The 22,383-nt window shown below is 34.1% G+C and overlaps 4 protein-coding genes across 7 annotated transcripts in view; 2 read left to right on the forward strand and 2 right to left on the reverse strand.

The window, feature by feature from the left end:
- The window catches only part of Src64b (Tyrosine-protein kinase Src64B), a 41,253-nt gene extending 34,952 nt beyond the window's left edge, over window positions 1–6,301 (reverse strand). For both annotated transcript variants that reach the window (XM_083048185.1, XM_083048184.1), the window contains exon 1: window positions 5,918–6,301. The gene's annotated coding sequence lies outside the window, so the exon portion shown is untranslated. The remainder of the gene's footprint in view (window positions 1–5,917) is intronic.
- A 650-nt stretch (window positions 6,302–6,951) lies between these two features.
- Uev1a (Ubiquitin-conjugating enzyme variant 1A) lies at window positions 6,952–9,100 on the forward strand. Its single transcript, XM_083048191.1, has 4 exons — window positions 6,952–7,254; window positions 7,711–7,853; window positions 8,267–8,392; window positions 8,478–9,100. The coding sequence occupies exons 1-4, from the start codon at window positions 7,230–7,232 to the stop codon at window positions 8,616–8,618; spliced, it is 435 nt and encodes a 144-aa protein (XP_082904317.1). The 5' UTR covers window positions 6,952–7,229; the 3' UTR covers window positions 8,619–9,100.
- Window positions 9,101–10,259: 1,159 nt separating this feature from the next.
- Window positions 10,260–13,982, reverse strand: Cyt-c1 (Cytochrome c1). 2 transcript variants are annotated; one of them, XR_014426228.1, is made up of 9 exons: window positions 13,694–13,982; window positions 12,660–12,707; window positions 12,283–12,431; window positions 12,071–12,203; window positions 11,813–11,977; window positions 11,433–11,546; window positions 11,195–11,329; window positions 10,869–11,125; window positions 10,260–10,404 (listed from the first exon to the last, which is right to left on the reverse strand). XR_014426228.1 is itself a non-coding variant. In XM_083048188.1 (8 exons), exons 1-8 carry the CDS (start codon window positions 13,763–13,765, stop codon window positions 11,015–11,017), a joined length of 927 nt encoding a protein of 308 aa, XP_082904314.1. In that variant the 5' UTR covers window positions 13,766–13,982; the 3' UTR covers window positions 10,755–11,014. The 2 variants fall into 2 exon arrangements, 1 of the variants encoding a protein (XP_082904314.1); XM_083048188.1 differs by lacking the exon at window positions 10,260–10,404 and having other exon boundaries at window positions 10,755–11,125.
- A 340-nt stretch (window positions 13,983–14,322) lies between these two features.
- Tral (LSM14 family protein trailer hitch) lies at window positions 14,323–20,439 on the forward strand. Of its 2 annotated transcripts, none has more exons than XM_083048781.1 (7): window positions 14,323–14,554; window positions 16,073–16,227; window positions 16,360–16,660; window positions 17,448–17,643; window positions 17,973–18,263; window positions 18,484–18,660; window positions 19,006–20,439. In XM_083048781.1, exons 1-7 carry the CDS (start codon window positions 14,434–14,436, stop codon window positions 19,295–19,297), a joined length of 1,533 nt encoding a protein of 510 aa, XP_082904907.1. In that variant the 5' UTR covers window positions 14,323–14,433; the 3' UTR covers window positions 19,298–20,439. The 2 variants fall into 2 exon arrangements, with proteins under 2 accessions (XP_082904907.1, XP_082904906.1); XM_083048780.1 differs by having other exon boundaries at window positions 14,339–14,554; window positions 16,360–16,555.
- The last annotated feature ends 1,944 nt before the right edge of the window (window positions 20,440–22,383 follow it).

Consider the following 22,383-nt stretch of genomic DNA (forward strand, 5'->3'; position numbering starts at 1 on the left):
TTAATCTATATAAAGCAACGCCATTATACTAATTTTTCAAATTTTAATATAAATAATTAACAAAAATACGAAATGCATAAAACTGGTCGATTATCATCACATTTATGTGTATGTATAGATAGAAAAATTAGAAATAAATTCTGAATTTTGCAAAGATACATTTGTACGAAATTTACGTTATATACACGGAGAGAATTTTCTCTTAGAATTTATCCTGAAAATCATGGTAATCGTGGGACAATATGGTATGGAAAGAATTTTATGAGAATTTTTCTGATTAATATTTATCACAATAAAAATAATAATATCTATCACAATAAAATATAAAATATGTTTGATTAATTTTACTAAACTGCATGGTAAAATTTCTCAAACATGTTTTATATTTTAACGTGTAGATAATATTGTTTTTTGTGATAAACATTAATCAGAGAAATTCTCATAAAATTCTTTCCACACCATATTGTCCCACGATTACCATAAATTTCAGGGTAAATTCGAAGAGAAAATTCTCTCTGTGTATATTTTCCAAAATGTCTTTTCTTCTGCCGCAAATATTTTTGCGGCAGATACGAATAACATTGATTGAACTTAAATATTTACTATTAATTTTATTAATTTTTTTTATTTATTAAAAAATAAATTTTGTATCCATAAATATTAAAATTCAATCAATGTTATTCGTAAAAATAAGAGTACTAATATTTTATGCCTTTCATCTTGGAAGCCATACAACGATGTGTTGGTTGTTTTAATCGCGGAGTATTAATAGAACCCAGCGGGACTATCAGGATTGAAGTGACAGCGTGCTAATAACGCAGTCCGGTGGGATATCTATTATCTCGTTATAGTCAGCATCGAGACTATCAGAGGAAGCTCGATCCTGAGCACGCGCGCACGCTCTTTCTTCCTCTGATAATGGTTTCCGCAACAACGACAATGGCATGCGGAATTCCCCGTGTTACGAAATGGGAATGCCTTGTCTGATGAATTGATCTTAATTGCGCGCACGACATGACGAGCGATTATGGCGAGATACCGAATAAATCGCGATGCAAACTCGATGTTCCTAAGAATTATGCGTTAATTATGCATTACTTTATGCAACTTTCTTAATTAACAGCTACGAAAAGTGTAGGTGAGAGTATTTATGAATAGAATAGAAAAATCTTTTCTCAACGCGCGAACTGTGATTGAAAATACGAAAAAAAAGCACGCGGACAATAGTCTCAAAATAAATTCATGTGATAAATATATGGATTGTATAAATTATAAATAAAGAACACACAAAAAGTATAAATAAAATTTAGAATAAGACCAAAAAAATCTTTAAAAACTTTGTTCTCTCTTGTGCCTAATAGAGACTTATTCGCAATAGCGTGTTTCAGATATCGTAAACTCTAATATGGTCAAGTCGCATGTACAGTAAAGGCCAATATAAATGTGAGATAAAAATCGTCACGACAATCTTGTAGTCGAACTTTGGATAATTACGAAATCGAAATAAGATTTATAGTAATTTAATGTATTCGCACGTGCAATATGGTATTACCAAAACAGCTGATATACGACGATAATAGCAAATTCGCGCATACTTGTCAGATGACACGACGAAAGTGCAAGTGAGAGGTGCGATGTGAAAAGAAGAATTTATTTTTCGTCGGCAACCTCGGAAAAAAAAGAACTTGCTTCCATAAAACGTCCAGGTTTATAAGGCGGCCATTCATGCGTCAGCAGGCAGCTGTTTTGCCAGGCTGTGTTTCATTTCGAGCATCGCTCTACGAAAGATGCAAAGGGTCGCCTTTTCGTGTAATTATACGGTGAAAGAATTTTAATTAAAATTAAATAGCTGCTATATATTATAATCAAATTAGAAAAAAATATATCAAATGCATTCGCATGTGTGCATGAAACTATCATCGAATAAATATTAAAAATTTATTCATTTCACGATATTGTGGAATCTTTAATAAGTGCGTAAATATTTTAATATAACTGTTAATATTTTTTCAGAATTTTTGTATTATATATATATTATAGTTCTAAAAATTTATTACTATTCTTAGCAAAATACATTATAAAATTCATCATTGATATTTAGATATAGCCTAAATTCATTCATTATGCTATTTCCCTCCAAAAGAAATTTTTCGAGAAATCTACGATTAATTGTGCATAAATAAAAATTAATTAAATAAAAATTATAAAGCGATTAAAATCAACGTTTTATCGAATCCTTTCCCTTTTCATTGCCGCGCACTCTCAAGCACGAAATGAATTTATCTCTGCATCGCGCAATTCCTGATTAATGTTCCTCGCGATACAATGATATCGGATACGAACGATAACACTCGCATAGCAAACGGTGAAAGCTTTGTGAGCATAATGCGTGCGCGTGCCGATCACCGTGCGTAATGATGAATTTTGCGATCGTGGAAAGTTTGCAATGCGATTATAGAAAACGCTGTATGAATAGACCGAGAAATAAAAAAAAAATTCACCATTAATATTTATCGTTTTAGACATATTTTACTGCCAATAACGTATTGTTTTAGAAGCATTCTATTTACATTATATGACGATAATTTTCTAAATTTAATATTCAACAATTAAATAAAGAAATATGTAATTTATACTTAAAATATAATGACAATTAAGAATAATCTCTGTAATAAAACATCTTAATTGATTGTAATCTCTGTAGTAAAATATGTTAATTGATTGATTCACAAAAGAAAAATTTTATTTATAACCTATTACACTGAGAAAAAAGTTGTTAACTTTACTAAATGCGTTCAACTAATTACTATTTTGTTAATTAGACATATATATAAGTATTTAAATCAAATACGTTATGTATGTATTTAGATAGATTTAATATGTTGTATTTAATTTAAATACACTTCAATATGTTCAATTAACAAAATAGTAATTAGTTGAACGCATTTAGTCAAGTTAACAACTTTTTTCTCAGTGTATATTATATAATACAAAAATACGTAATATGCATAAACAGTAGATGCGTGGAGTAATATTGAAATAATTTATTTAATAAATTTATTATACGAAATGTACTCACCAAAACGATCATATTTATAGAAGAAAAAAATAAAACTCATATTTAAAAAGGATAGAAAAGAATTGCTCCAATATATCTAGACCGTTTGCATGAAAAACGAAAAGTCTCTCTGTATATAAATATTGTACAATTCTGACATAAATTGTACAATAGCGATTGTCTCATTTCTAATTATGGTTAATAGTGGAAAAGATTAAGAAGAAGAGATGTATCTTCGTAAATGCAACACTCACAAGTGACAACTTGATTGACCCATATAACAAATGATATACTGCATGGCAAAATATCGATATATCGAATATCGTGAATAAAAATTGTTAAAATTATTAACAATTTATTTGATTATATGTATTTAATATATACGCTTAATATATGCTTAATATAATCAACTCTGTATATCCGAGAAATTAGGAAACCTAATACAAAATAAAATTAATAAAAAAAATAAAAATAAAATAATATTTGAAAGAATAAATTTGTGCATTCGATATACAATAATATCGATATATCTTTAATTAAATGTTCGCAAAATTAATTAAATTGAATTAATACAAATTAAAATTATAGTTTGCGCGAAAGATGCAAAAAAAGGTGTGTTAAAAAAGTTGCTGCACGATTCCGTACAGTTTTTATGAGATTTGCGACCAATTCGTGGTTCTGCCAATCTCACCAGATATCTCTCTCTCTCTCTCTCTCTCTCTCTCTCTCTCTCTCTCTCTCTCAGGCGCGTGTACACGATATTTATCCCACAAGGATGCATGGTGACGCGTGCAATTTCCGATGGAAGCGAGACCTCGCCGCCAACGTGATTTAAAGGTTAAGCCGAGGTTGGCCGCGCGCGGTCGGCCAATCGACCGTAAGGGCTCCGTGGTTAAACTTAAATCAGACCTGCACATCGATTTAAGCGGGCCCGATCGAGTGCTCGTTACATTTAATTTTTATCTAAAGGTGCATCTAAAAATTCGGACACGACACTTAATGTCCCTTGATATAGTGTTTCTCTCTCTCTCGATTCTATTTAATTTTATTTAGACGAATTATTCATGGAGAGTAGCACAAAAAAAGAGAAAGCGACTTGTTTTTACTAATCTGTTGATTAATAAAAAGAGAAAGCGATTAGTTATTACTAATCTGTTGATTAATAATGAAAAAATATAATAATTAAGAATAAAAAATATGTTTTATATTAGATTTATATATTAGTTTTAAAAAGCATTATTTCCACACAAAATACAATTTTATTAAATAAATCTGTTACTATATATTAACTGGAATATTGTTTTCAGTATAATTTTATTTCTGCTTTAATTATATAATCTTTCTTTTCTCTCTCTCTCTGTCTCTTGGTATGTAAAATGCAAATTTACGGCATCGATCGCAAAGTTAATCAAGGAAATGTCGAATACGTGAGTTTCAAGCTTATACAATACTCCATTTACGCGATTAAATGTTTCGTAAACTATTGGTATAAGTTTGAATGCACACAAATTAATGGTTAACATAATGGAAGAAAGCCATGTCAACTTCAAGCAAATGTAAATGATAGAATGCTCCTTCCTAAAGGGTTTCCGTGTAGATACGATTAGCCGGATACGCCCTTCTTATATGAAAACAAAGCAAACTTCGAAAGAGTCCTTTTTCCCAATATTTTCTCCATGGATTATTTACGGCGAATATTCGATCGAGACACACACAAACGGTTAAAAAACAAGCATAAATTTTTCATAATTTTAACAATCACGTGCAGCGATTAATCCACTGATAATTAACGTAAATTAATAATTAATTAAATGAATAATTAAATAATTAATAATTAATAATCGATCGCGTTGCCAACCGATAATATTATTATATTCAATTGTGATTTAGCGCACAAATCATAAGTATTTTGTTCGACTATTATGCTTTCTCTCTAAAAATTATATTTTTATATAATTAAGACAATGACGAAAAAACAGAAAAGATCTTGTTCAAGATAATAAATACAAATTTTATTTTACTCTGTAAAAAATACTCAAAAGTTTATATTTGTTAATTAAAATTAAAATAATTAAACTAAAATAATATTAATATTTAAAATAATATTCTGCAAGAGAAAAGAACATAACTTTTCATTTTTTTTTAATAAAAAATAATCACTTTTTGTCTCTGTCGGCCGCTAGGTATGTCGATAATTATTATGCATTATTATGCGGTGAAGTTTGCTTTACTTGAACGACGTCGACAGCGTTCTATATATCGACTTATCGAAAAATAAGAGACGCAATGTCAAAGCATTGAAGTCTCCTCAAAGTACATCGATATTCAAATATGCGTTCAAGGTATCCGTTATCACTAACTGCGTCCTTGTATCGGCGCCACGCGCACCACGGAAACTAATTGCATTCGTAATCATTCGTGAACGCGGTAATGACATGACAGGAACGACGATCAATGTCACAGGAGCGTCCCATATCGCGTATAAATGTAACGCCCCCATGCAAGCGCAGAGACTCTCGCGCGATTGAGAACAACAAATCATCGTTAATGGCGAGCAGCACCATCGTGCACTTTGTCCGAAATCGAATCTTCGCGACCGAATTATATCTATATCCGAAATAATTAATTCGAAATTAGTCTCCTCGACGATCGCATCTATCGGACGAATTCCGCGACGAAGGTCAAAAAACGAAATCCGAAAACTCGTTCGCGCAACCGACAGAGAGAAAGAATGTGAGAGAGAGAGAGAGAGAGAGAGAGAGAGAGAGAGACACGCGCGCGCGTTGTCCCCCATCGGGACTCGCCGCGATCAAAACACATCAAAACACAAACAATAATGCACAATAAATCGCTACTCACCACTCTGCTCCGCACTGCTTTCTCGTAATTCTTCACCGCGAATCTCCTCTGCTCGCACTTGTCGCCGCTCTCTTCAAGTAATCCACGTCGGCCAACGTCGGACGGCAGGACACACCAACTTCAACGATCGTCCACCGGCATCACGGGCGGCACATCGTCGTTGTCTCTCTCTTCACAAAACCGGCGGCCACACGACGCATCGCGCGACGACGAAACGCACATCCACACGGAACGCGAATTGTTACGAGTTATCGCGCGTTGTTCATGTTATCGGAGGGAAAAGGGAGGAAAAAAAAGTCTTAACTTGCGCTAGCGCGCCACTCGCGACCGTTCCGATCCGACGCCGATGCTGCGATGTTGAATACTGGCAAACTTCGCACCGCTCCCCACTACCGCCCCCCTACTGCGCGGCGCAGCGGCGCGGCCGCTCCCCCCACCACACTCCCCCCCCCACTGCCTGCGCATCTCTCCGGCGCGGCGGCCGCGGCGCTTCAATCACCTTGCGACGTCATGACCTTTCGGTGTTCACTCTCTCTCTCTCGCTCTCTTAGACTAGACGTTCCATTTGATCTTCCCAATGCTCCTGGAATTATTTCGACAAATTTTTATTCTCTTTATGTGGAAAATGTATATATCTTCTTGCCACAAGTTTTATTTATCTCCATTATTATAAAGTATTTATTTGCTAAAATATATATACGTATACATATATGTATACATATTTTCCATACCTTGTGCATTTAAAACAAATGAAACTTTGGTGGGACAAGACGAAACAATAAATCTAGCGTAAAATGTGCAATTAAAATTAGACAAATAAATATGTCGGCTACACTTTCCCCACATTTTCGGCGTTTAAAGTGAAATAAACTGATGTACGTACATATATTCGAGCTTCGAAAGTGCCAGTAAAGGAAGAAAATGTAGACGGTAAAACCGAGAGGGACAAACCCATGGACAAACCGTTTCGAGATGACACACACCCTGTCGTCGCGAGGCGCGCGACACTCGCTCGCGAACGCGACGATGACGTGATCTAGAGTGCGACTAGTCCGTGGAGAGACGGGCGATCTCTCGCGGAGCGCGGAGGTTGGCTGAATTTTCGCAAAGTGTATTTTCGTATCGGGGCGAGATAGCGCAATCTGGTCCGCAGGATATCGCGACGTCCCCCGGGTGATGAGAAGCGCACGCCGCAATTAAAAGCCGCGCCAGCACCACGTGTGACATCGCCGTGCGCGCGTTCGCCCGCCTTGTACTTTAGGGGGGAAAAAAAAAAATACGGCGCTTCGCAGAAATACAGAGTACAGAGATCATGGCGGTGCCCAACACCGGTGTAGGTGAGTTATTTTGCCGAGCGAAATATATATGCACGCGCGCGAGCGCGCGCGAGACTCTTTCAATCCGCGACGCGATTATTATTCGGAGAAACGGGATAATTTCGAGAGAGCGGGATATCTCGCTCGCGCGTCGAGGTGCTTCGTCGCGCACTTTGCAGAAACGCGAGTTGACAGCGGATGTCGGGGGGGTATCGCGAGACCACCTTGTATTTCTCGCGCACGCAGGATGATCGGGACGAGATACAGGAATCCTTCTATCGTTCGTCGAAATCTTCTTTCCCTTACCTCGATCCAGCTTCTACGCGAGGCATCGTCGAGAGACTCGGTGGTGTTGAGAGGTTAACCATGCTCAATGCCCGCCTCGATCCATAACCTCGTATCGGGCGCGTAATGTCGCGCGGGTATATTCGTTTCAGCTGTGACGATGTGAATTGATCGCGATGAATCTCGTTTCAGTCGTGCCCCGAAACTTCCGTCTCTTGGAAGAACTGGAGCAGGGCCAGAAAGGTGTGGGCGATGGCACGATCAGTTGGGGTCTGGAGAATGACGATGACATGACCCTCACGCACTGGACTGGCATGATAATTGGGCCACCTAGGGTAAGATACGTTTTATTTATGTCATTTTCTCTTCGCAATTGTAGTAGGAATTTTTGTCATTTTTTGTATTTGATATAAATACACTTGTACAAATTTTTCTTGTATATAAAAGCGACATTATTTGACTAAACTATTTCTGAAATTCTTTTTACGTTAATAGTCAATTGCAATAAAATATTTCATTTCTGATGATTAATTGTATAATTTGTAACAAACAGATCGTAGATATAAAAATATACTTTGCTATCAATATATAAATTATAATGTATATTACACTATATAGAAAAAATAGGAATTTTATATTAAAGCAAAAAAATGACTATAAAAATTGATTCTAAAATGGATGTTTTTGATATAACATCAGAGAGACTTATAAAAAATATATATTAGTATACACTCATCTTTTTTTTTAGACGCCGTATGAAAATAGGATGTATAGTCTGAAAATTGATTGTGGTCAAAGATATCCAGATGATGCACCTAATGTAAGATTTTTAAGCAGAATCAATATGAATTGCATTAACAGTGCTACTGGAGCTGTAAGTATATAAGATTGTAATGTGTATTTATAACGAGATAAAAAAGTACATATACTTAGGATAACAAATAAAATTTGCATACCAGGTGGATAATCGCAGTGTTCCAGTCCTTGCAAAATGGCAACGAGAATATACAATTAAAACAGTTCTTCAGGAGCTCCGTCGTTTGATGACGTTGAAAGAAAATATGAAACTTTCTCAGCCTCCAGAAGGCAGCACTTTTTAGCCTACCCATACAGAGACATCTTCCTTTTTGCAATAGCACGAGGCGAGATCTATAATGAAGGTACCAAATGATATTAAAATGGTGCCCGCTAAAAATATATGTTTAAAAAGAAACAAAAAAACACGAAAAAAACAACTTTGTGAAAGAAAGGAGGTAATAGCTTGGAAAGTTGAATGAATGTGCCGAGTTTATGTATAGATAGAAAAGTTGATAAGATATTTGTGTTTGACACAACTGTCTAAAACTTTTTTTATCGAAATTCTTCATTAAAAATGTAGCATCCTTCTCAAATTCCGATTAATTTCGCAAATATATTATCATATGTGCATATAATAATAATTAAATTCACATATGATCTAATTTATAGAAACTCTGCTCCAGCTTTTCAAGCTAGTACAATGTAAAGCGAAAAGATCATATTTTGAATCTTACAACCGAAGACACAGACTGTGTAATAAAATGGATAATCAGTAAGAATATAACTTATGCCTTTAAAGTTTTTTAACGAGATGAAAGATAACGTCTGGTATTGTGAATCATTTTAAGACTTCTTCTGTTTGCGCATAAGTGCCATTTCATCTCTTGTGGAGGTGTCTCTCACTCGGTAATGTTATAGAAAATTTGTAAATTCCAAATCATAAGTCTGTACATTCATTTTACTTTTCCATGCTGCGTACCATTTCAACTGGCGATCTTTGACGTGCATATATTGGCAAATTTTGTCCTAGAAACGGCCTCTCACGTTAAACGAATTACGTTTTGTAATCGTCGAGATGTCACTTCGTAAATGAAACATACGTAAATGTTTGATTTTGTAATATCTCATATGATGAATGATACATAATGTTGTATGGCAAAGTACATCAACGTATGAAGCAACGTGAATGAGATCTTTTATTTAATATCATATTTGAATATGTGTATTGAAAACTACCTATTGAAATACATATGTGTATGTATATTTGATTATAACTATTAAAATATAACATAATTAGCATACAGATCAGGCTTCATGATTGATGTATTATGAATACAATTATTTTAATTATAATTTTATTACAATTATAAAAAAAAAAAAATCATATATCTCTAATTCTTAAACACATGTAAAATATACAAGCTGCGTATTCATTGTTACAAAATCAGATTTATCTCACCTTTAGTGCAATTATAATTATAAATTATATGCATTATATTACTGAAAGAGAGTCGAATTGTATGCAGCCTATTGATGATTCCCGATAAATGACATGTTATGTTCCAACAAGAGCATAATTATATATAATATTATTATGATGTCGTCTTGAGATTTATATCGTCCAATTAATCGAAAGGATATCTTTATACCTTAGACTAAAGCAAATGCCACCAAAGTAGATTTCGAAATATCTTCACATTTGTGTAATTAACAAATTTTCGATTACCCAAACGTGCAACGCATACACGTGGAATATACATACCTCTTTGTCCGCTTTGCATTTCAGTATTACACTATCGATAATATAATAGTGTAATTTAAAAATCATCCTATTGAAAGAGTAATGAGTCAAGAACTCCATGTGGACGAAATCAAGCTTAAGGAGAATAAAATGATTTCCTTAGAAATAAGCGTTGCTTTTCTTTTTTACCCTTGTATACTAATGGCCTTTCTTTTTAACTTCTTGAACAAATCGATGCTTCATCAAAATCAAACAACTTTATATATATTTAGGCTTGCAAGTATTCCTCTTCATGTGTTTGGATAAATTTTTAAAACATACCTTTACTTATGTGATCTTGGAAAATGCTTTAAATAAAAATATGTAATAATAAAATTTGAAGTAATTTGTAAGAAATGTTGGAATACAGAAAATCTCATATATATATTTAAACAAAACTCACAGAATATAAATTTAAGTACATTTATGAATATTTCTCAATGTGCAAGAAAGATATAAAAGATATATTTTAATTTTATTGAATATATTATTTCTATTGATTTTTAGTAAGTTTTAAATATGTTTATGTGTGTGTGTCCTCTTTAATTTCTTTTGCAGATTGAGAAATATTCATAAATGTACTTAAATTTATATTCTGAGTTTTGTTTAAATATCATCAATTGCATTGTACATAAACATCATATTAAATAAATGGATGTTCTTTATGTTTAACAATTTATTTAAATCAGACGATGGATCCATTTATATATAGCTATGTACAATGTATAATTTAATTAAATTTGGTGATGACAAAATTGACAATTCAACTCACGTCAAATGCTATATGAATAAATTTGAATCTTCAGAGAGGAGCCATAACTTGCCGGATACATTGCTTAAATTGTGAAACTACATTCCGATACCAGCGCAATATTAGCTAACATCGCAGTGTTAATTTCCAGCACGAGCTATAGCTAACTATTTATATTTTTTAGGAATAAACATCAATTTTGTGTTCTTTATAGTCGTCCATTTATGTCGTTTGAAATAATATGAAGCAGCAGTGAGAATTCCCAGTATTCCAATAGCCTAAATAACATTAAAGTAATTGAGATAAGATACATTAGAATAAAATAAAATTCATGGTCTTTAGTTTACCTTGATAGCCATTCTTTTTCTATCATCGAACTCATGATTGGCAGTCCACATTAGGAATGTGGTAATATCTTTTGATACTTGAGAGGCAGTTGCAGGAGTACCATCTTCATATTCCAACACTTCGTCATAAATAGCCTATAAAAGATTCGAATTATGAATATATTTTTTCTTTTCTTTTCTTTTATTTAAAACACAAAATCTTGCTAACATTTCCCATTTAAAAAATGATACGACTTACCTGTGCCATACTAATGGCACCGCCTACGAAATATGGATTGAAATATTGTCCCTCTCGCAAAGTTATACCAGCTGGCGGATCACAGTATCCAGTCAATAAAGAGAAAATGTAATTCTGAAATATGAAATACACTTTCAAATAAAAGTTATTTGTAATAATATTAGAAATCATTTCAACATATATGTCTAATTATATATATAATTATTCTATAAGTCTAATTACACACATATATATTTCTAAAATCATCTGTACAATCGAGTTAAAAATTTTAGAAAAGAAATTAAAGTCGATCTTTTTAACAAAAATTTTGCACATAAAAGAAATTGTTGTAGATTTAATCGTATCTTTTCTCTTTCTATGAAGGCTAAGACCTCACTTACTTCTCCATTATGCCTGGCGTTGAGTAAATAAGATAAATCTGGTGGATAAGCACCATTGTTCGATGCTCTGGCAGCTTCTTCATTTGGATATGGAGATGGTACATAATCGAATAATTTTCCTGGACGTTTATAATATTCTCCTGTTTCATTAGGGCCATCTTCTATCTATTATCATAAAAATACATAAACTATTATATTTTATATTCTATCAAGTTATATACATGGAATATAATTTCTTGTAATTGATATAAAATATACCAAGACTTCTTCTGCGAGAGCTTTGGCTTCTACTTCAGTGTGAGTAACATCAATAAGGTGACGGTATGCGACATATTGCAAACTGTGACAAGCTGCACACACATTCTTATAGACCTCCCATCCTCGTCGCATACTATAAAATAATATAGATTAATAATAATAGTAACATTTCTATTTTTGGTTAATATTTATTTTTGGCTAAAAAATTGTACCTAGCATGATCCAGTGAATTAAACATTCCGTAGAAATCCCACTTATATGTCGGTGGATGAGCTATCAAATCGGTAGCTCTTACTGAGCTATCTAAAGCATAAATGAAGGCACTGATGCCTCCGGCTGTCACTCCTAAGCATGTTAATAACTGTAATTAAAAATGTTATAGATATTACTATTTGCTTTCTTGTAGTATAGTTTATATAATGTCACTGGCACATGTTACATAATAACATTGTTGTAGTGAGATAAATAAATAAACTAGAAATTCTCTAACTTACTATTAATACATGCAATTTGAAAAAATTGTTTCTGATAGATGAGGAATAGGACAAGGTTGGGATATCTTCAATCGAGATAAATTAAATTCACATACCACTTTTCGACCCCTAGACCAATCTTTCACAGTGGAGAAATTGTTGGTCTGCAGAAATAAAATTCAAAGTTCAAATAACATAATATATAGTTTATATTTTACAAAAATAGGGGGAAATAAATACTCGCATTACTACTTTATGTATGCACGTTTACCTTTATTATATATATTTCTATTTTTCTTTTCTCACACTGGTCAGTTTGATATTTTTTACTTCAATTATTTTAAATTTATAAACATCTTTTATTTATATATTTCTCACATATTTATTATTTATATATATTATTTATATATAGATCGACTGTAAACTGAATTGTATGAAATTAAAGTATATACTTTCTGTTAATCAAGTCAAAGATACATTAATACCTGCTGATAAATAAAGAAATTTGAACTTGCAAGTATTACATTCGTTCAATTTTTATAAATATTACTGTGATATAAAGAAATTAGAGAAAGAATATGTGTGATAAAGAGGATGGCTTAAAGTAACAAGTATAATAACACTCGGTTCAACATTGACAATCATATACAAATGACAATTCGACAATATATTTGTTCTTCCAATTAAGAGCGACGAGATCATGTCATGCATATTGAATAATTCATTTGTGATAGCGAGTACGATAATACACATTCACCTGCGTATTCACCGCGCATTGAAGCTACATCACCAACACATGTTTATCATGGCAGCATCTCGATTTTCGGTATCGCTCGCTATTACGTAACATCTGTTAAAGCATCGTCGAAACCGCCACGGGATGACGTTCGCGCGACGTCGCAGCCTTCGCCGACGTCCGGACGTCTCGCGAACGTCCCGTGGGATATACAAATATGAAAAATTATGCTGTAACATAGCAGCCGACACGTCGTGTCGCCCACGAGTCGCCCACGAGTCGCCCTCGACGAGCCCTCGGGTCAATATCGGGTTACGTTATTGACACTTGAACCATCGTGATTTCTAGCGTGAATTTTCACGTGAAAAATACCCGCAGACGTCGCTATGATGCCGGCGCTCGTCGTTCGCTTACCTGGCCGATCAGGGTGCCGTAATTCGGTTTTAAAAGGCCCGATTTACAAATCCGACCTAACGTCGCCGCCATGTTGGCCAGAGATGCAATGTGCGAAGGGTTGCTTTGCTAGTCAGATGAAGGGTGCGTTGGACGATGGACGAGGATTCGCGACTCTCGGAAAAATCCTTCCGCGATTATTCCGATTTTTTTGTCACCGATCACGAGGTCTCCGAGGGAGGTTAAAAGAGTCGACGGAGGGGATATCGAGATGAGGACTCTCGAGATCGAACTCACGCAGGGATGCCAACGGAACCACAAACGTCACGCGTTCAAATCGGCTCATTCATGTGCGGGATAGATGCTATGTAAAAAATATAAATAAATAATATATAATATATAATAAATGGAAAATATATATATATATATTTAAATATATAAAATTGCCGCCGATATCACGTTACATACGTTGATTTGGAACTGCAAGCCTGAAGCTTTTGATCGACCAATCAGAGCGAAGACTCCTTCGTTCCGATTGGTCCGCGACTGACGTCGCGAATATCGCAACGCTTGAAGATCCGCCCGAATCGAGCGGCGGGTGTCGAAGTGGGGGGGAGCGCGTCGCGCGCACGCGCGGCGTGCGGTTGGCGCTCTTCGGCAGTCCGCCGTCGACCATTGCTGTCAGCTGGAGGGTATCGTCAGATGGTGTCGTGAATCCCGTAATATCACATCGATCAGTGCGCGACGGAGATAGAGTCAAGATGAGCGGTGGTATGCCAGAGCTGGGCTCCAAGATCAGCCTGATCTCGAAGGCGGATATTCGCTATGAGGGCCGACTGTTCACCGTCGATCCGCAGGAGTGCACGATCGCCCTGGCTAACGGTGAGTGGCATCGACGGGAATCCAAAATGGAGTCCCGGCCGCGCCGCATCTACCATGCACGATCCGCCGCCAACGCCACCGAGAACTTTAGTATCCTCGAATTAGTATTCTCGCTCCCGTACAAGAGTCTCACCGCTAGTGAGGATCTCTCGCGATAGATTAATTTCATCGATTTCAATTACGTGGTATATCGCGCGTAAATTACACTTTCGTGCGATTCGCTTCACGTTTTCGCGGATAAACACAAGAGAGGTCATCCTCTCGTGACTCCCGCCTATGAACTCCGATCGGATCGAGCCGGTTTCGTTCTTTGTTCGAAGAGAAACCTTGGTCGAAACCGCTCGCGCGCTTGATTAACGATGACAATTCGCCGTCTAAGATTCCTTTGTCGGCACGTCATGTCGCCGATTCTTCCGCCTCCGTTCGTTATTGCAAAGCGTTGTTCCGCGATTCAGCCGGCGGACATATCGCGTCGCAAAACAATCGGGGTCGCGGTGACCCCGGTCTCTTCGCTCAACGAACGTTTTCCAGAGGACACGCCGGTTCGATTCTCGAGAGTTTCCTTCGTGATCGCAAAGTCCTGATTTCGCCAAATATATTAATCACCCTCGGTGTCGCGCGATTTAATCTTGACGGAAACTTGACGAGTATCAGATAATCATCGAGATGATTGTTAAAGGTCATTCAGTTGAAGATTATTATGATAAATTCATGTGATTAATTCGCCGCTAACGAAAATTGTCGTAAATTGTTGCATTTTTTTAATATTATGATGGTGAGTATTAGGTTTTTTTGATAATTTTCAATTACATCGAGTATAGATAGTAAATTTGGCAAATTAAAAAATTTGTGCAAACTTTTTGAATTTACAATTTGTTGCGTTGCTATAATATTATTTTAAAAGTTTATCTATTTTGTAGTACGTTATTGATGATGATATATAATTTTGAATTTGAATTTGGTATGTGTAACGTTTATGTGGAATGTTTGTTCTCTTTCTTTAGAATGTTTACATGTCCTTGAACTTCTTGTCTCCTTAGATCCAACATGTAGACAAATGACTTTGGAGTATCTCAAATCTGATGAACAAATATTATTCTTGGAAATCCACTATATCGAATTTATACATTGTTCTCTGTATGTGTTACACGAGTAGAATAAAAAAAAGAACAAAATTTAAATAAAATTTTATTAAATATTTATAACATTACATAAAATTTCTCTTTTTGGATGATGCTAATTAATGTTAAAATATTAAATAAAAATTGTATACAATAAATTATTGCAATATAAGTAATAATGTTGTTAGGATAAAATAATTTCTAGATATTGTTGTGGACATATTTTATTATTTTAAATATTACTTTTTAAAAAGAGAAGCTATTCTAATTACTTTAAAATAATTTAGATATATCTCTGACTACGTAATATAAACCTCTCAATATTAATATAACAAGAAATTGTAGCAATGTTTCTTTAATTGCAAAAACTTGAAATAAATTATTTATCGTTTTTTAGTGCGCTCCTTTGGTACTGAGGACCGAGAAACTCAACTTCCTGTGGCACCGCAAAATCAAGTATACGAGTACATTCTGTTTCGCGGATCTGACATCAAAGACATCAGAGTTGTCAACAACGTTAGTTCTATTCCCAATGATCCAGCTATTGTGCAGGTAATTATTTTAGCAAATTTCTATGTTTTTCGCAAAGAAATATTCTTAAATTTAACACAGACGCAATATGTCTAAAACAACAGTGAAATTAATTATATTACACATTATTACATTGTAATGCATTTTGTTTAGATGACAGTACAGCCCTCTATGGGTCAGCAATCGTATCAACCGCAGCCCAGTTATGCCCATCCAATGATGGGTCAAATGGGTCCAATGGGTGGTCAATATGGAGCTCCTTATGGCATGGGTATGGGACCCATGGGTCCGGTAATGGGAATGCCAACCGCAGCTAGAGATCCTCGCGGAACGATTAATAAACAGCCAAGTGAGTTGAGCTTGGGCTCTGCTGAACCCAATGCCATCTCTATCCCAAACTCACTGCCAACGGCCAATATCGACCCATTACCAAAAGATCAATCTCTGGAAGATGGTAAACTGTTTTTGCTATGAAATATCCCTTGCCTTGCTGGCATGCTTCTTGCTGCTCCTGCTTTGGTAATGCCTGCAAAGCTTTTTTTCTATTAAACTTTGTTCTGTTACAAATTGGTATAAAATGTATGAGAATATATATGATGATACTTTAGCAGCATCTTTTTATACTTATGATCAACTTTACAACGAATTTTAAATTGTCTGCTCTATTAACTAGCCACTCTTACACGCTATTATTCTGCAAGCTTTTTTGCACCTATCTTCTTTGTATATGCATCTTAAAATGTTAATCGAGTAAATTGCTTTGTACTTTTTACGCATGATAAAATTTCTGTATTTTAAAATCTTAATATTTTGATAAATTTTGAAAAAGATTTTTAATAATGACTATTTAAATTTTGCACATTGCATAACTTTTATATATGTAATTCAATACTTTTATATTTGATCATTTTTAATGCATGATATTTTTTGCATATGCGTTTTTCGATTTTATTCCATTTATGCTTATATCATACCAAAAAGAAAAATAGCAAGAACAGTAATAATGAACAATAATAATTGTTGAAAAATCCTCGAGAGATTTCTTTTACATCATATACGAAACTTTTGTAGAAGTATACAACCTTTTATTTAAAGTAGGGAATGTGAAAAATTTTATATTTTTTTATATACTAAAAAGTTTCGTGTGGAATTAGGAATGCTTACATCTTCAATCTGCTATTATTGCCTTTTTGTATTAATAAAAATATACATTACTTAATGCATTTATTTGGAAATAACAGGTGTATTGGATCTCATCAGTGGTGGTTCTCGTTCTACCACTCCTACATCATCCTTACTGACGAGGAAAAGCCCAACTATGGATCAAGGTATTCAGGTAGGACATGAACAACAATCGCAACAACAGAGTAACATTGGAAAAATGAATGATAAGTCAAACATGAGGACCGTCCAACCACCTCGTCGAGACCATGACAGGTACTTATAATTCTTACCTACTATATCTACGAATTAATCAATTTAATATAATGAAACTACAAAGGATTATTAAAAAAAAATTTTATTTGTTTAAAATTGATATAGAAATGTGATTGCATTTATAACTTTTTATACTTTATTTTTAGTTATTATTTAGTATTGGATTTTCTAATTATAAAATTGACTTATATATATATATATATATATATATATATATATATATATATATATAGACACACATACATAGACATTTATTACTGTTACTATTAATGTTATTTGGTAAATAAATTGTAAAACTTTAGAATCTTAATAGAACATTTTTTTCATAGCCACGGAGGACCTAAGGTCAATATGGGCATGTCTCATTACAATGATGCAAAGAGGGATATGATGAAGCATGATGGCCACCATGGTCATCCCCAAGGTGGACGGGGCAACCGTGGTCATCCCCAAGGTGGTTGGATGAATCGCGGTAACATGAGAGGTAGAGGAGGGAATAGAGGACGTGGTAATTTCCGTACGATTCAAGCAGGCAACGCTGGTGCCAAGCCTAAGAATACACTCAAATTTGACAACGATTATGATTTCGAGCAAGCCAATACTGAATTCGAAGAATTGAGGTAAGAATAAAATATTCATTGAATAATTAATTCTGCATGGTTACGTGCCGGATTCATTTCAAGTAATCGTTGAAATGACCAATGTGGACACCATGCAAAAGTAAATCAATGTGAATTTAAAGCAATCATATGTCATATATGAATTGTTTACGCTTCACATTAACATTGCGATATTATAAAATTACTTTCAATGATATAAAATATATTTCATATATTTCAGGTCGCAATTGGCAAAGACGAAAATCGATGGTGCTGACAATGAGAAGAAAGACGACAGTGGGAATGAAACAGGTGCGGGTGAAGGTGAACCCGAAGAAGAACCAGAGATTGTTCACTATGATAAATCGAAATCATTCTTTGATAATATTAGCTGTGAAGCTGTCGAAAGGAGTAAAGGGTAGGTGTTATTAAGAATGTCCAATGGTATTACCAAATATAATTACTGATGCAATTAAAAACAAATCAATCATCACAACAGCATCTTAACACGCGCGTATAAAAAAATTTATTAACATCTTATAAAAAATTTGATAAGAATATTTAAATCTAAGTTCCTCTGTTTATTTTAATTCAAATATAATCTTAATTTTCTCAACTTCAAAATTAATTTTTTCAAAGTTTTTTATTTATATTTTAGACAAGATTGTTACATTAAATTCTTTAATTATTTCCTCACCAATATATATAATTTGATGTGATATAAATTATTCTTTTAATAAATTTGTTTTAATAAATTTTTTAGGCGATTCCAACGCACGGATTGGAGAACGGAACGAAAACTGAATTCGGAAACGTTCGGCGTGGCTTCCACGAGACGCGGAGGATTCCGCGGCCGTGGTTATTTCACTCGTGGAATGGGAAATATGTACAGAGGCAATCCCGGTGGCGGCAACCCTGGTTTCCGGGGTGGTTATCGAGGTAGCAGGGGCGGTAACCGAAAGCCACCTAATCAACTACAGAGTAATACGGTGAGTCAAAATCGCGCGACCAACGAACAGTCTGCCTCTCAATCGCAGACGAACTTAAATATTTAACGAGTTTAAATATAAAGGAAGAATGTAATTTGTCACCGGTACGGCGTAAAAGAGTATAAATGATATGCCGCGGAGTATAAGCGAGATGCGCTGCTATATATAAGTATTGAACTATAGATTAAGATTTTTACGATATGTGGTCTACCGTTACGGACTGATTTGGGTTAGAATTTGGCAATCGAATAATAAATAAAAGATACACGCGGCCGGCGTAAATGTAGATTATATTGTATAAGGAAGCGCGCCTTTTTTTTCTTGCAAGCGCCGAACCGGTGGTTACGTGTGGAGTTAGATGACAAGAATCGCACATGTGGACGTTTCTGGCGCATGACTCTTTGCATCGATATTTTGCGACTAGATGATCGAAGAAGGTACTTTTAGAGACAAATTTTCTTACCGTTTAGTCGACAATGATCACGATGAGTTGGTGTCGAGAAAAAAAGTATTTTGTCAGAGAAGCAAAGTCAATTACAACTAGAATGTTGTTCTTTATCTTTCTTCTTTTTTATATTAATACTTATTTGTGAATTTACATACGCAAAAGAATTTGAGAAAGAAAATTATCTGAGAAGAATAGTCATAAGTTTTATTTGAAGTATGTCTATTGATAAAATTCTTAATCTGAAGCCATACTTTAAACAAATTAGTTTGTAATTAGTTGAGGAAAAATTGTACAATTCGATCGTGATCATTCTTCAGTCCGGTTTTCTCAAGACTTGACTATAAATAATTATGGAGTGGCTTTATGATGATGGTGACTTGATGATACTGGTCGTTATGGAATAGTTGGTTTGTATCCGTATATCGGAAGTGGATGGCAATAGACGCGCATAAAAGTACTTTCTCGTCAAAGTATATAAAAGTCGATTATCGATATCTAATTGCATTTGTCGAGAATAGAAATATTGTGAAATATATAGTACAAGGCAAATTTGGCAAAAAAGATACCCTTTTATTTTGTTGTTTTTTTTTTTTTTTTTGAGCGTACGCAGACAAAATTCTTCGAGTGCTTAGCATGAAGTTCATGTAAACATATAATTTTATTAAGGTGGATCATTATATAATAAGTGGGAAAATGAGGGAAAACCAATTTATACAGAATTTTTCTATTATTAATAAATTGGAAGCTTGCGGTCTGTTTACTCTTTCTTTGTATGATCTGCGTTTAGAATAATGAAAGCTGTAAGCGTCAGTCGTATTGTTGTAAGTAGCTAAGTTCTAAATCATGTTACATTATTGTCATCGTGCAACTAAGGATTCCTCGATTGCTCTCGAATAAAATTGGACTCTAAATTCACATTATATATAATCAATGATAAATTATATAAAATTTATAATTTATGATGTACCTATTAAAATTTATATTCTTCAAAGGTGCACGCATTATTTATAATTATATCTTAAATCAATATTTTGCCAATTATATATATGTACCTTTTTCTTTTTTCTTTTTTTTTTTTCTTTTCTTGTCTTTGAAACTCTAATAATGCATACTCAGGAAGAAATTGAAATCCTTATATTCAATATACATATATGTGGAGAGAAGAAACAATGTATTTAAATAATTATTTATGTAAAATAACATACATGTATATTCGAGTAAAACTGTAATTATTTAATTGAGTTTCATTTTCTAAATTTATTCAATTGTTCTAGTCTTGAAACAAGAACAGGTTTTCTGTATGCGTAAACGACAAACTGTGTTTGTACGCGTCAAGTATAAAAGTGAATCATGGCAAAGATTTCCAAAGCGTTAAACGCAGAGAGATAATTTTTGTCATTGTAATTCGATTGTAGTAGACGCTTTCGAAGAATCCTTTTTGATACACGACGATACTGCGCGTAGAATTGTGTTAAATGGCGATACGAATAAGACTAAAAACATGATAATGTCCTTAAAGATATAAGACGTGGAAGAAACAAAATAATATTATTTGCGACTATTATTTTTCTATGGCTCGTACAGAGTCCAACTCATACAGATATTATATAAATACATACATAAAACATACACACATAACTTGAAATTTATATAACTGATAAGCAAATCTCCAATAAGCTGTCAGAGGAAACACAGAGTAAAATAAAAAGAATCATAGGAAATGTAAAACGAAACACGCGAATAGAAAGAAATATAGTGGTGAGAAAATTTAACTTTAAGTTTCATGCCTTGCGCATGTTAAAAGAATAAAATAAAAACATAATATACGCGAGAATTAATTTTTGTTTTGTACAGCGGATATATTGTGATTCCCGATACTGAATAATATTGAACTGATGAAATAACACGTCGTCGTGTCATTTCCAATCTCCTACGCACTTCTTTCCATAGTACTCGAGTGTAACATAAAAAAATTTTCTCGTTTCCTCACGAAGTTGTAATGTCGAGAAAATATTACTGTAAAATATTCATATAGATATCCTTCTCTTGTGCTTCCTCTTCGATGAATGCGTGAGAGAGTTTTACAAATTTAAATGCCAGATTACGTGAATTTAAAGGAGCGATTTGAGATGTGTAAAAGATAAGTATTGTGCGGTTTCCAAAAAAAGAAGAAAAGATACTTGGATGTAAATAGAATTATATAACGTCTTTACGTAGGACCCTAACGTATGTTAAATACAAGGCTATCGTGTGCTTAATACTACTGAAATGTGCTGCGTATTACATACGATGTGATTAGAATGTGCGTAAAAAAACTGCGTCTTCCACGCGCTACATCCAGTGTTTTTTTAAATGCTTGATAAGCGATACAAACTAGAGTGATTTATTATCGTCCTTTCAGATTAACAGGTCGCGTTAGTTTATCACGAGTCGGACATACCGAGAGCAATTATGTCTTTCTATTTCTGCACATGTGGACTTGTGTTTTTATGTTTTTAAATGGCGCATTTAAATGATTCGAAAATGATCGCATACTTGTCGTTATTGTGCATACTGACTATCAAACTTTTAATATCAACGTAACCAAAAGAAATTCCAATGTTCCTCTGTAACGAATTTTGAAGTTTACAGGATATAAGGAATTAAGTAAAAGTATTCATATGAATCTATGAAATTTGCTTGGGATCTCATTTCTATACATCGA

The sequence above is a fragment of the Prenolepis imparis genome, unplaced genomic scaffold (genome assembly GCF_030444845.1).
Source record: "Prenolepis imparis isolate NDT839.2.m4 unplaced genomic scaffold, iyPreImpa1.0 SCAF_10, whole genome shotgun sequence".
NCBI classification, from domain to species: Eukaryota; Metazoa; Arthropoda; class Insecta; order Hymenoptera; family Formicidae; genus Prenolepis; species Prenolepis imparis.